Raw genomic sequence first — 15027 nt, 5'->3', positions numbered from 1 at the left:
GCTTCTATATTAGGAAAGACTGGATTCCAAGAGCAAACTGGGCCCAGGGGACATGCCCTCTCTCCTTTTGAAATGGTAGAAGGCTAAGGCAGTGGAACCTATTACACTTGAGACAACTGGGAAAAGATTCTCGACCTGATGATTATGATTCCGGACCCCTTTGATCTAACCAACTACGTCTGAAGAATCTCACTTATTTATGAGAGTGGAGTTTTGGATCCCTTATGTTGGCAGCCGAAATATCCCTTCCAAAGCTCAGCCCAGCCCCTCTGCTCCAAATCAGCTGGCAGACAGGATCACATCCCCACAGAAGATTGCTTCTGCCAGATGCCACGTCTGTTGTGAATTTGTTTAAATGTTTGTGTGCTGCAGTTTAGAACAGGGTGAAAACCTGCACATGGGGTTGTAACCGGAGTAATCAGCTCCAGCAGGGCAAGGTTACCCTGGCTGCACAGCAGGGCTGCAGGCCACTGAGTCCCCTGCGCTGAACCCAGAGCCATGGAGGTACAGGGCAAGCCAAACTACACAGAGCATGGTGGTGAAACCCCACCCCTGGAATGCCCCTCTTCAGATAAGCAGGAAAGAATGCAGTTAAGAATCTTATCATTCAAAATACCTGTCCCCAGGGACCCGCCTGCCAGGCTGCACACTCTGGCTGCTGACAGGTCTGCCTGGACTCTGGCTTGACCTCAGGGTCACACATTCTATCACTTAATCGATCTTCGCCGAACTGACACCAGACCTGGCGGTGCTTCTGTCCTTTTCCACAGGTGACCAAGCACTGGAATGAAAAGCAGAGGCCGTCAGGGTTGTTTCTGATCAACGCGCTGGGGCCCTTGGGGGCTGGTGGCTAATGAGAACAGGTGGCCCTTTCTCATACACAGCCTCTCTCTGCTGCTGGGCAGCAATGAGCAAACACAGCCAGCTCTCTCCCTGCGCTTTCATCACTTTCTCTTTCTTCTCTCCCCTTTCCTTCTTTTTATCCTGGCAGTGCTTCCCAGAGCCCAGGCTGGCTTCCAGCTCACTCTGTGACTGAGGGAGCCTGAACATTCTGATCCGTTCGCCTCTCCTGCCCACCCCTGCCATTGTAGGTGTGCTCACTAAGGCTGGTTTATGTGCTGCAGGGATCCAACCCAGGGCTTTGTGTGCATGAGGCGAGTGCTCTGCCAAGAGAGCTGCATCGTCAGCCCCTTTCTTTCTGGATTCTTCCTCGACTTCATTCTGACTTTTTCATGTATGTGTATATATATATATATATATATATATATATATATATATATATATATATGCATGTATATATCATGACGCTTCACCCATGTTTGTTCCCGCTTGCTGCTCCCATTCTTGCAAACTTTTTGCTGATCTCCTTTTCCTCTTTCCCTCCTGCATCATTCCCTCATGTTCCCTTTATATTTAAGGTGTTATGCCGAGATTCAAACACAGAACCTTAACAGCGTACCATGCTCTGAGAAGCAATAGTCAGGATTTCCCAGCCCAGAGGTTCAGTGTGAAGAATTAAAAGCTCAATCAACTCATACACCTCTATAACCCAGTCACAATGTCTCTGTGACTCGATATTTACATCTGTAAAATGGGGATAGCAATAATTCTGACTCAGAGAAACTAAAACATCTAGCATATACAGTATACATGTATGGCATTCTCAAGAAAGAAAAATTGCTAAATATAATCATCATTATCATTTGTGTTCATTTTGGGAAAAAATTAAAAACTGTGGAAGGAGCATACAAGACAAAGCTAAAATAATTGAAAGTATGTTAAACTCTTTACTCTTTCCTTTCTAGTCTTTTTATCCAAGGGTGTTGTGTGGGAACTGGGTGCTGGAACAATCAAGCTGTATATTCAGTGTGATTCAAACTCCCGTGCAGCTAAGACTAGCTACAAAAGTTTCTTTTTCTTTCCTTTCCTTTTTATTTTGTTTTAGAAAATGGTCTCATGTAGCTCAGGCTAACGAAGCCTTAATTTCACTACATTACACACAGCCAAGGGTGGTATTGAACTCCTGATCTCCCATGGGTAGGATTACAGGCATGTCCACCATGCCTGGCTATTACTTCATCTATAATTCCACTTGAACTAATATTAGCTATCTAAGTAAAATGTGACACTACCATCTTCTGTTATGTTTTAAAAATCAAGGATTTAGCCCATTGCCTCCTGGGAAAGCACTAGATCATTTGTCCACAAAGCAGACACCGGTGGAGACGCACGGTCCTGCTTCACCATTCCAGGAGCATGAAGGGTTTTCTTTGCAGGCTTGACATCTGAAGTAAACTCACATGGGGGAGAAAAGGGCTTGCAGACAGGAGCTGTGGTTGTGGCTACTTCACTCCACCGCATTCCTGACTTGGCCAGTTAATAAGGGGCACCACCTACTCCTCAACTCCTTGCATCCCCTGATGGATGGAGGTGGAGCTAGGCTCTGTCTTGCTGAGAACCTCACTGGGCTGTGACAATGCTGGGCTACAGTAATAGTGAGGATGGATACTGCATCCAAAGACGGGGAAACAGAAATAAACGGGATTGATTGCCTTGGGTTTCATCACGCAAGGAATGAGAAGCATCATTTTGGACACTCAGCCTGGCCTTCTCTTTCTGGCAAGTGCTCCCACGTGCCCGGATGTGTAAGTCAGGTGAGCTGTTTACTGCTCTCTAACTCTCGTATTTCAAAGACAAGGAAGATGGAAACCCTCCTTGTTGGACTTGTGTCTAAAGTATTTTAACCTCACAATTAATTTTCTACTGACACAAAAATGGGGAGGGGAAGAGTTATTACTTCAAACTCAGCAGCAGCAGCAGCTACTGGCTGCAAGAGTCAGGCAAAACACAAGTGACTCTGAAGTCCCTGGTGGACCGAAGGATTTCAATCATGATGTAAATGAAGAATCGTTGCTTCCCCAAGGGAGAAGGAAGACAGATTCAACAGTCCACACCCTCACTGGACCCTGGGAGATCATTTGAGTTGACCTGGGGACCAGCATTGCCCTCCTCACCTCTGACCAGTCCCCTGATTTCCAATGGGGACAAGAGAATTCATTACATCTCTGTACGACAACTTTCTCCTGATGTGTGCATTTGCTGTCATCCAGGACATCATTTTGGGTGTTGACGCAAATAGCTCTTCTTCTCTGGGTACCACCATCACAGCTTTTAGAACACTAGGAGCATAAAGAATAAAGAAATTGGGCATTCCTGAGTGACTTATAAAATATGCTTAAAATCATGGCTACACTGTTTCTTTCAACCCTTAAGAAACGAGTGCCCTACCATAGCCAATTCTAGTTTTTATGTGGGAGATTCTTTTTCAGTGTTCATTATGAGGTTTATCTTGAAGTCAATATTATACACTGGCAAATTGAGACTAAAAATGGGCTATAAAAATTTTCTGGATGTTATGCCTGAGTCAGACATTGCAATTTAACCTTGGGATTCTTTCTTGCAAAGCTTGACTTGGCCAGGCATTATAAATCAATTACAGCTCTCTTTTCCATCGAGTTTAAATGGGTTTCGTAACACAATCCCAGAAGGTGCCACCCTCAACTCAATGAATTTAGTGTCCAAGACTCTCTCAGAGCGAGAACCGACTTACTTCTGTCCAGGCCGAATAGCGCCAGCCACCTGTGTTACACTCTCCTGAGCATTTTTCCTGGTTGCTTGGTTTGGGTTGACTGCTGCAAAAACTGTCATCAACCTTCTCGAACTTCCCATCCACCCTGCTGTACTTGGCACAGTAGATGTCCAAAGTGCGGTAACCCAAACCACACTGGGAGCTGCATTCGCTCCTGCTGGCCACGTGCCACCTAAGCAGAAATAATGGTGGAAAACCAACAAGGTGTTACATTTATGTGTCACATCCAACTAGCGGGAAAGGTGATTTCTTTCTTTCTTAATTCAGATATGATGAAAGCTTAAAGCCACAGCCAGTTAAAAATCCAATTTCAAGCCAACGTATCCATGTATTTTTCGCAGCTGACAATGTACATGGAAGTCACAGAACCACAGCCAGAAATGCTATCTCTGCGAAGAATCTGCCTGGTATAGTCCGTCTGAAATTCAAGCCACAGAAAGAAAAAAAGGGGGGGGGGGACTCAGCATAGCCAGGTGGTGGTGGCGCATGCCTTTAATCCCAGCACTCGGGAGGCAGAGACAGGTGGATCTCTGTGAGTTCGAGGCCAGCCTGGTGTACAAGAGCTAGTTCTAGGATAGGAATCAAAAGCTACGGAGAAACCCCGTCTCAAAAAATCAAAAAAAAAAAAAAAAAAGGCAATTTTTATATTTAAGAAGTCTAGGCAAGCATCTCATTTGGCTCCTTGGAAAACTCACCTGCAGGGTTCCCCTGTGAATGTGGCTGTGCTTGTAAGTCCTCAGTGACTATTCTGATAACAATACAGGAATGAATAATATGTAGTATAATTGAACAATTTCAAGTGCACTATACATGGTGTACATTATTATTATGCTGTGGGTAAAGACTTAAGCGTCTGACCACTGGCCCAGCTTCCGGCTCAAGAAGAGACCCTGTCTCAATAGAATGAAGCAGAGAATCATGGACCAGGACTCACGGCCTCCTCCTCTGGCTTCTGTGAAGCAGGCACGTACCCTTTCACATGAGCGCATATACTATACACATACACACACATGACAGGGAATTTCTTGAGGACAGCAGGCATTGTGTGTGAGTGTGTGTGTGTGTGTTTGTATGTGTTATGAACATGTGTGCCATTGTTAACTGTGAGTGTGTGTCTGTGTAGATGTACATATGTATGGGTCCATGTGGAGGCCACTTCAGCTGTTGCTTCTCAGGTGCCCTCTACCTTGTTGTTTTAATCACATTTATTGTGTGTGCACATGTGTGTGTGTGTGTGTGTGTGTGTACACCAGGTCTGGCAGTCAGAGTACAAGTTGAGAGAGTCAGTTCCCACCTATCATATGGGCCCCAGGGCTCAAACATGGGTCATGAAGCTTGGGGCATGTGCCTTTCCCCGCTAAACTGTCTTACTATCTTACATTATATTCTGAGGGAGGCTCACTGAGACCTGGGACTCTCCAATTTTGTAGCGTGGTTGACCAAGAAACCCAGGGCTTCATCTCCCCAGCTTTGAGGTTACAAGGCCACACCATTCTACTCAACATTTTAAGTGTGGGTTTTGGAGAGACTGAACTCAGTTTCCTGGGCTTGCAGAGGTACCTTACAATTGGGCTGTCTCCCTAACCCTACTTCTCCACTTTTAAGTCTATCAGAATTGGCCACCTTTTAATCCTTGATATCCATAATGAGCCTTCAGACTCACTCAGGTGCACAGCGTAGACTAAAGCCTACTCTTATTTTTATAATGCAATAGGAACAGAGTCCACAGTGCTTGAATTTAAAACACAAATTTAAAAAAAAAAAAGTTAAGAGTTTTCTGAGTCAGCGATCTTGAAATGTATTTGGAAATCTAGAAAAAGATCATTTCCTTTTACTCTCCAGGAGATTTTATTCTCCACTGTCAGTTCTCGACATCTGACAGCTTGGGTGGTGTGCCACTTCTCAACGTCCTGACAGTCCACACGTGTACACCTGTCTAGGGGAGGAGTCGGAAAAGAAAGAGGACTACAAGCCAACACGCTTATCAAGGAATTTCTCAGTAATGTCCGAAAGTAGGTCAGAGTTGAGCACTGCCAAATAAAGCAGGCTGTGGCTTTTCCATTACGCTGAAACAGCGTCAGGGAGATTTTGTTCTAATGCGGTAAAGGAGGCCTTGTAAGCTCTCCCTTTATCTCATCCTGTCACAGGCCGCTGGGGCAAACTGTCACTTCCTAGAGGAAGTGAGGAGAAAAAAGGGAGCTCATTCAACAGAGGCATCTGGAACTTTCATCTGCACTTTGATTTTTGGCCTCCTCTCGTGGTCTCCAGCGTCACTTCCCTGTGGGAAGCCTATTTACCATCTGGCCAAAGGAGGGAGATGTCCTGACAGTTCAGGCTGCCAAAGTCACTTCCCTGATATCCCATAATCCCTAGTGGTCTAAGCAGAGATCCTGGAAAAATCTGCAACAAAACTTAAAATGATATCTAGTTTGTCTTATATTCTTTCTGGACAGTGATGTGTTCTTCGGCACAATGTATTCATAGTTCATTTTACGGGCAATAAAACACTATTATCCTATTTAACTATTAAATTTCAGGAAAGTATTTTCCGGTCAGGCACAGTGGTGTGTACATGTGTCTTGGTACTCAGGGGCTGGAGAACTGTGGACTTACAGCCTGCTTGACCTACATAGAGAGCTCCTGCCTCAGAAACTTGAAGACTGAGGATATACTTCAATGGCAGAGCCCTTGCCTAGGAGGCGGAAAGTGATGTCTATGTTCAGCCACAAACACTGAGAAAGTAAGACAAAACCCTTGTTCCAATATGTTAACAAGTGAACATCAAGAAACATGTGTTACGTCAGTGCAGGAGCAGATATGGGGGCTGGCGATGAAACATCTCTGAGAACTACCAGGTGTGTGTAGGAAACGGGTTCCTACACAGGAGATCTTCAGAGTTTCACAGCCATGATCAGCGAGCGTCGTGAGCCTCCATACGAGCAGACAATGTTTTGGAGGGCCGCTCAGACACAGAGGCTGGTGAACGCCACCAGACTAGCGATCCACAAACATGCTTTGGGAGAAGCTATTTTGGAACTTCACCAACCAGTAACCATTCCCTCTCCGTTCTCTCAGTGGTGCACACAACTAATTGGCCACACTTTGGCAAAAGTTTTGATTAGATGGATTGTCACATGGACAAAGAGGACAGTGTATCCCCCTTAGGCTTGGTTTGCATCTCTGTATATTTTAGCAGGTGCCTTTAATTTTTTTCCAGCAATCAACAGCAGCCAGTAAGAGATGAGTCTGAGCACCAACTAAAAGCCATAGTCTCTGACTGACTTTTAGGTACGAGCATACGCGTGCCTAGTTGGGTGGCTCTAAAGTTAATCCTGAGCTCTTTCTGCCACTTGCTCCTCACTTCCTCCCGACTCTGGTCTGAGGGGAGAAAATCCCTTTGCCTTCTTATCTGCAATCAGAACTGCTTTTGTCATCCAACCCTGGCTTCCGGCTGCTGTCCTCACTTGGCCTCTGCAGAGTTTTTTTTTTTTAAAAAAAGTTTCTAAAAGTAGACTCTGAATGGGGGATTTAGAATAACACATTGACCTAGCTATTGGTCAGAATAAAAAAAAAAATTGGACCAAAGATTTATCTGCTATTATGAAAATATAAATGCTGTTATTTAATTAGTAGGCTTTGGGTATGAATGGAAGCTCCCACACTTATTACCAGAGGGAGCCTGAGTCAATCACTTCATCTCATCAAGCTGAAGCTTCCTGTAGGATGGGGCAAAACAGGATCCACCCCATAGAGGGAGTAGTAAGTGGGACATTTAACATCTGTGAAAGATACTCAATAAGTTAGCTATGATTATTATGACTATTGCTATCCTTGGCATTTCATTATCCAAGAAACTTCTATTTTTGCCTCATACCCTTCATTTTCTGCAGTGCTGAAGATCAGATCAGAGCCTTGTCCATACTACATCTTGGGCATTTGGTTTAATGAGACAGGGTCTCACTGGGTAGCTGAGGCTGCTCTCAAACTCTCAGTCTTCCTACCAATTCTCTTGGGAGGCTGTAACTTTGTTAAATCCATGGTTGATATTTTACAATTTTTTTTTTCTATTTTTGCAAGAGTACTAAGAGCATTGGAGATAAAGGTCTTGAAGAGATCAGAGGGTCCCGCCTCTGCTACCCTGCTGCTGGGAACCCAGACATAAGTCGTGATGCTGAGCTTCCGCTAAGTCTCAAACATTGGCCAATGAGGAGGCAGCCTCCTTGTGATAGTCTGTGCAACCTGACTCTTCTGAGTTGATCCTACCTTGTCCTGCATAGACCTTTAAGATCTGGGTGAAAATTGTGCTTACAGCTTCCCCTGCAAGAGAAACTGGCACCATTGCATTCCGAATTGTGGCTCGTATTGAGGATGCTCAAAGAGAAAAGTATTTGGTTCTTGAAGTAACAGTGCAAACAGTAACTCTGCTTTGAAAAGAACGCTTGCTAGGTAAACTTGGAATAGGATTATTAAAATATCATTTGTTTGTTTTTACTGTCACATTCTATGTCTTGAAATGCTTTGTACAGACTTGTTTTCTTTGGCATCATAAAAGGAGGAGGCTTAGTGCTCTCCGCAGCATCCCTACAGTATCTGCATGTATCGTTCAGGATGTGACAAGCTCCAGTCTGATTCAAGCATGGGGAGAAAAAGCATATACACAGAGCCTCAGAATGTCCCAGAATGGATGGGACAGGACAGACACTGGTAGAGATGAATTCTACATATGTGGGATAACAGAAAGGGACACATGAGGACCATGCTACAAAATTAACAAAGAATGAAAACAGCTTTCTTCTTGAGTTGAAGCATACAGGCCCTCCTACCATATGGACCACACCTCACCTTCGGCTGCTATGCGAACCAGTGGGATCTAAAGCAATTTGCACAACAACTCTCAGATTTAAGATTTTTACACATAAAATAATGATAAAATCTATGTTAGAGATGTGGTTTGAATAAGAATATCCCCATCGGCTTATATATTTGAATGTCATCAGGGAGCAGCACTATTTGGGAAGGTGTAGGGAGTGTGGCCTTGGGAGAGGAAGTGTGTCCCTGGGACTTCAGAAGCTCATGCCAGCTCCCTCACCTAAAGGTCAGGGGGTAGCTCTTCTGCAGTACTGTGCCTGCCTGCCACTATGTGTACCACCACATGTGTGCCACCATGCTCCCCGCCATGATGAGCATGGACTAAGCCTCTGAAACTGTAAACAAGCTCCCAATTAAATGCTTTCTTTTTATATAAGCGTTGCCTTGAAGGGGCAGGGGATGGGAGAAGAGGAGGGAGGGGAATCTAGTTGGGATGTAAAACAGACCAAGAAATTTAATTTAAAAAAATGAAAAGAAATTAAATAAAAAGAGCAGCCTTGGTCACATTGTCTGTTCATAGCTGCGGCACAATGACTAAGACAGTAATAGTAACTGAAAAATTAATAGGCTATTAATTGTATTAAAGGATAATAAAAACCATTCTACTAATATGGGGATATTACATATAGCTGTTAAAAATAATTCTTAGCTTAGTGAGGTTAAAAATAATTCTTAGCTTAGTGAGACTCTCTCTTAAAAAGTAAAGAGAAGGTGGGGGTTGACTCCAGGCCAGAACACTGGTCTAGCATGTACAATTCCACCAGTACTCGGAAAGCAACAACAACAAACACAACATCCACAAGAAAACCCAGACCTTAGAAAGGACTTCCTCTGCCATAATTACTTGCAGGAGATATAGTGATGGCTGGATTGAGGGCAATCTAAAAATGTTGTCTTCCTCGGCCTGTTAACCTTGCATCTCAAGGAAGGCATATCTGATGAGTTCAGTGACTACTAAGTTCACCCCCCTCCCCCCCCCCCCCCGGCAAAGGACTCCTTAATTCTAACTAGACTCAACTGACGGACGAAACCAGGTTTATATGGACACTACCTAGGATAAAATACTGCCTAATATTTACATTAACATCTACTTTATAACGTCTTGCTTTTACAATGACTTTTGTCCACACTTTTTGACAAGCTGCTGAGCGACCCAGGCAGTGACAATGGCTTCAGAAAAAGTGTGGTAGGGTGGAAAGAGCCTGGTTTGAAGCCAGAGCCTCAGGCTAGGATTAGAAGATCTTGGGCACACATGCTACCATTGCTTGTTGACTCCTAGGACAGAACACTATTAATTCATCAGGGCACCTTTTCTCAGGCACACAAGAGGACCTTATAATGTGGTGATGTGGAACCTCCAAAATGCTGAAATGTGTACTCAGCTGCTTGTGAATGGAGAGACTTTAGCACATCCTCCTGCTATTCTACGCTAGTGAATGGAGAGACCTTAGCACATCCTCATGCTATTCTACGCTAGTGAATGGAGAGATCTTATCACACTATGTACCATCTATGCTAATGAGGAGAGACCTTATCACATTCTTGTACTCTATGCTAATAATCTCTCTTCTGTAAATGGTCAACGTAGTCACCTAGTCACTGGCCTGACAGGCAGATTACACTGTACAGACTTCCAGCTGTTAGATATTTACATAGGACACAGGCAACCTCCCAGGTGACCGCAACACTTGAGAATTCTCCAACCCCTCAATATTTTTCTCATCAGGTGCCATACCTTTCTTAAACACACACTAGATAGTTGTATTTAGATTTTCTTCTCATTCCCTCCATGCCTTTTACCTTAATGCATAGCGTCTTCTCTTTCCCCTCTGTGTGTGTGTTTGTGAGTGGTGTATGTGTATGGCATATGTGGACTGAAACTTTTGTGTGCATACAAATTCTGCATGGTGTCTACTCTGGATGGAAGGGGAAATCACGAGGACTCTTACATAAGATATGACTCAGTGGTAAGGTCAATAGCTCATCTTTGAGTCGTGAAGATCAAGAGAGAATGTTTTCTGACAAGTGCTATGCCATGTTAACTACTTTTAATCTTCAGGAGAACAAGAGATCCAGTTACAGATCTCGGCTAAGTGGTGTTAGAACTGTGAGGAAAACACTGGAAGGCTAGAAAAAGGTCAGCAACTCTTGTCTCTAACTCATTCCCCACGACGGAAACTCCCCTCAAGCCCTCTGGACTCTGGAAGAAAGATACAAGGAAACAGAGACCGTACCTCAAGTCGCAGTCCGTGCCACACGCTTCAGTGACAGGTCCTGGCTGGGGCAGCCGGTCACATCTTTGATCAGAAACAGTGAGCTGATCAGACTCCCTGGTGCAAACAAGTTTTCGTCTCCGCTCCCCTAAGCAAAGAGTAGGAACATTATGCCAAGGAAATGACCTAATCTAAATGAGATCAAGGACTTGCCTAAGTTTTCTATAGAGTTTTTTTTTTTCCATTTTGTTGGCCATATGATTACTGTTAGACTCTTCAATTCCACCACGACAGGACAAAACCAGCTGTCCATAGACGGTATGTCAACAAGCTGATGTAGCCATGTTATAATAAAACTTTATTAATAAAAAAAGGGTGGTAGCTGAATTTGATCCTGTTGCTGTAGTTTGCTGACCCCAATTTAACACAAGGAAACAAAACTAATATAAATTATGACCCGTAAAGCCACATGATGGAAAATTAAAGTGGCAGTATTGATTCCGCATGGCTTCACATATATATTTGAACTTCTGAGGAGAAAATGTAGCAGACCAGTCATGACCTGAATCCTATGAAATTCAGTTTGACAGACAAAATAACCAGAAAGGTCCAGGTAAATGAGGTGAGAAGATGCAGATAGAAAGGTTTGCAGGTTATATGTGTATAACTGTTCTTTAAAAAATATCAGTAAGTAAATAAAACATCTCCCCCTCCCCCTCAAAAAAATCCTTAAACCCACAAAGGCGGAAACTTTTGAGCAGATACCTTGGCAGGGCTTGCTGCAGGCTTGCCATGGCCCGTGGCTGTTCCAGTAGAATTGTTGAGGTTTGCCCTCAATTGGAATGTTGAATGAGTACCGCACGTCAGGGTTGTACAGCTTTCCCACCGACAGCACCTGCAACACGGGGAGCACTGAAGAGAAGTCTGTGGGGCCCGCAATGCCAAGAGGAGAGAGCCACTAGCCAGAAGCCATGTTTTTACCTGAAGGATGAGCTCTTCCTCAATGCGGTCTGTGGAGTTAAGTCTTTCCACAATATTGTCCGACCCACTGTACTCAATGACGGCGCTCCCCACGCGGACCTCCCTTTTGGACATTGAGACAACGAAGTCTCCATTCAGCAGGAATTCACCTTTGCTGTTTGATAAAGCTGTGGATGAGAAAAGAGAATTAGGTGGGGTGCTGCCTAAAACAAAACAACAAACAAACAAACAAACAAACAAGGAACATTTGAATTGGCAGGGACTGGCAGAAGACTGGGGGCTTCTTAGCCAAACCATGAGTTCACAGCCTTGGTTCACTGTATGCTAGCTATAGGGCCATGGATGGCCAATCTTTCTTGGTCTCAGTTTCTTTACTGGGAATAGAAACACCCACCCATTATGGTGCTTCTGTAAACTAAGAGAAATATTATATAAATGTCCTCATCAGCCTGAAATTAGTTACACAATATTGACAGTTGCAGGATTATACACGGAGGCTAAAGTATTAAGATCTGATACACACATAGGCTACCAGGTATACAGACAGCGGCCCCGGAGAATAGAGAGAAACTACTGGAAAGTTAAAAGTTCTAGAAGCTTTTGTTTAAAATAAGGTCTCCCTTTGTAACCCGAGTTGGGCTAAACTCACTGTGTTTATCGCTCTGGCCTCAAACTTGCAGTGTTTCTCCAGTCTCTGTCGCCTGAGTGCTGGGACTGAGAGCAGGAGCCACCATGACTGGTGTAACCAGAAATTCTCTCTAAAATGACTACATTGCAGTTTGCCATTGAATTGAATCCTAAGAACACATTACTTTTCCACGTGATTTGACTGGATAACCTGCGTGAAAATACTGTTGGAGTGACCATTTTACTTCCATTGCAACAGCAGTGGTATGATTGACATTAAAATGTAATTTGATTAGTTATAAGATGGAAGAAATAAATTTTCATATCTTTAGATTAATTTCTTAAAGGTGGCACACCTGGAAGGAGACTGGAACACGTCCGCCCACATGACTGTCCCCTAGCTGGGGTGAACCTCAGAAAACCCTGCCTCACCCTTAGCTCCTGCAGTGGACAAGCTGCCAGCCATGTCAGATGCAGATCTTCCATGGGTAACAAAGACTAAATAAGGTTGTTTCCTTGGGACCTCAGGCTATTTCCAAAGCAGGTCACTTACATATGTGCCATCAACACCACCACCCTGTTCTTTCAAGTCACACACTAGCTACGCCAAGAGGGGGAAGGAAATGCCACATGCCAGAGCTACAAATTGAGCAGCAATCTGGTTTTGTTCGAAATGCACGTGGTCTCTTCCCATGGCTTCAAGTTGCCTCGCGTGCCTCTGCGGAACTAGGGGAATGGCACCCTTCGCTGCAGGTTTCTTATCCCAGTTGTGAGGGCACAGTGAGACAAACTCTCGAATGACGTAAAACCCTTCTCGTGATTGGTTCCTACAGATGGTTTGCCCACAGATTTCTGTAAAGGTATCAAGGAAATGAAAGTTCGGCTTTCTCTTGCACCACATGGATGTGTGATTTCCCGCTGCCAGAGTTAATTCAGAGCTAAGCATCCCAGAGGCAAGGAAGGCTCACAGAATTAGTTACACTTTCTCCTAAAGCAATAGAGACCCAGCAGAGGCAGTAAACACGGGTTTTCACCCGACAAGAGATCCCAGTGGAAGGTGACCTTTGACTGGCAGGCTTTCTGCTTCAGTACCTGGTGAAACAAATTGTTTCCCCCAAACAAGAGACTCCTGCTCCACTTCCTGCTAATGAGATTAGGGAGAAGCTCATTTCCTGGATTGCTGTCTCTCCTGTCACACCCATGAGGTTGCTACAGAAGGTCCGCCAGAAAAACCTTCACCTTCAAAACACACAGGAAGAGTGTGAGACTTGAAGAGTCTTTACCCAGCTATCAGGGCTAAGGAGGAAGGTTGTTTGGCCACAGAGCATCAATGACTAGACTCAGCAAGACTGGGGTGGTGGGTTGGAAAGTAGCTAACAGCACCTTGTGTCCAGCTAAGAGTAAATGTGCACCGCCCCGCTTCACTGGGTGATGTCAAATCCTCCCTAACCCTGCAAAGAACCATTGTGAAGCTCAGCCCCGAGGTCTGTTTTCACACTCAGTGAGCTGTGACTTGCAGTCAATGCTTACACACTGCTCATTCGCTTTCAGAGAGGCCATCATGGGGCGAGCAGTGACGTCCCCATACTGCTCGTCCCTGGATGAATCTTCCTTAATTTTGTTTTCGTTCTTTAACAAGGGGATTAAGAAACGTCCAGTAAAGAAGAAAAGATCATCAGGAGATTCCGCCAGACTTCGGACTCCTGACATGTGCTGATTAAGCCGAACAGAACCGAGGCCGCTATCTGGAAAGAGGTTATTTTCCCAAGGAAAACAGAAGAGAACCTTTCCTTTTCCTCTGGAAGCGAAGAACAGAACAATTCAACATGGCCTTCGGCTCTCAAGAAATTAATTTGTAAGGGACACTTCATGCCATGCTGCTTAACTTAATAAGGATGAACTCAGAACACACAAACTACTGTAGGCTCAAATCTATAACTAAGTACGTGGAGAAAAATGCCTGACATTCTTTAAACAGCTGTAGAATGAGAAATGTGGGGTTCCCCAAAAGAGTAACTTGAAGGTGGCTAATTATCTTATTTCAATTCATGCATGCGTGTGTGTGTGTGTGTGTGTGTGTGTATGTTGATGAACCTAGGGCCCAGTAAATGTTTGATTGTAAACACATGGTTCATAATTGAGTTATGAACTCAATTTGGTTCATTTTCTTGTAAGGCTACCACTCAATTTAATACTTGGTGTTAAAAAACAGATGCAGCTATTTAGTAATTGATTACAAGCTGGGCTTTATAGCCTTTCAAAGAAGATGAGCCTTTATCTCTGAGAGAATTGTGTTTTCCATGAAGAATCAGCAATGAATGTTCGGCAATCCAGCAAATATTGACTCAGGCTTCTCATGTGCACATTGTATCAAGAGCTAAACAGGCAGGCAACAGCCCTGACCTTAAACTACTGGGCTTGTGTGGATGAATAAGTAACAAGTCTTATCTCTGTGGTGGCAACTGCCTCCTTTCCACTACTTAGGTCTAAACCTGAGAATTTTTGACTCCTTTGACTTTAAGACAACTTTGACGATTGTTTTTTCTCTCTCTTTTTCTTTCCCTTCATCCCTTCCTTTAATTTTTCCTTCTTCCTTTAATCCTTCCTTCCTTCCTCTTCTCTCTCTCTCTCTCTCTCTCTCTCTCTCTCTCTCTCTCTCTGTCTCTCTGTCTCTCTCTTTTTCTCTCT

At 44.1% G+C, this 15027-nt stretch overlaps 1 protein-coding gene across 3 annotated transcripts in view; it reads right to left on the bottom strand.

Annotated features, from left to right (window-relative positions):
• Adamts9 (ADAM metallopeptidase with thrombospondin type 1 motif 9) overlaps positions 1 to 15027 on the bottom strand; it is a 174699-nt gene that overhangs the window by 106718 nt on the left and 52954 nt on the right. For all 3 annotated transcript variants that reach the window (XM_057763644.1, XM_057763663.1, XM_057763654.1), the window contains exons 17-22: positions 11713 to 11879; positions 11497 to 11626; positions 10753 to 10879; positions 3611 to 3821; positions 3015 to 3179; positions 617 to 781 (exon numbers count right to left, since the gene is read on the bottom strand). In XM_057763644.1, the coding sequence (XP_057619627.1) occupies positions 617 to 781; positions 3015 to 3179; positions 3611 to 3821; positions 10753 to 10879; positions 11497 to 11626; positions 11713 to 11879 (965 nt within the window). The remainder of the gene's footprint in view (positions 1 to 616; positions 782 to 3014; positions 3180 to 3610; positions 3822 to 10752; positions 10880 to 11496; positions 11627 to 11712; positions 11880 to 15027) is intronic.

The sequence above is a fragment of the Chionomys nivalis genome, chromosome 1, assembly GCF_950005125.1.
Source record: "Chionomys nivalis chromosome 1, mChiNiv1.1, whole genome shotgun sequence".
Lineage (NCBI taxonomy): Eukaryota > Metazoa > Chordata > Mammalia > Rodentia > Cricetidae > Chionomys > Chionomys nivalis.
Note: the sequence above shows the minus strand (reverse complement) of the source record. Positions and strands in the feature narration are given on the sequence as shown.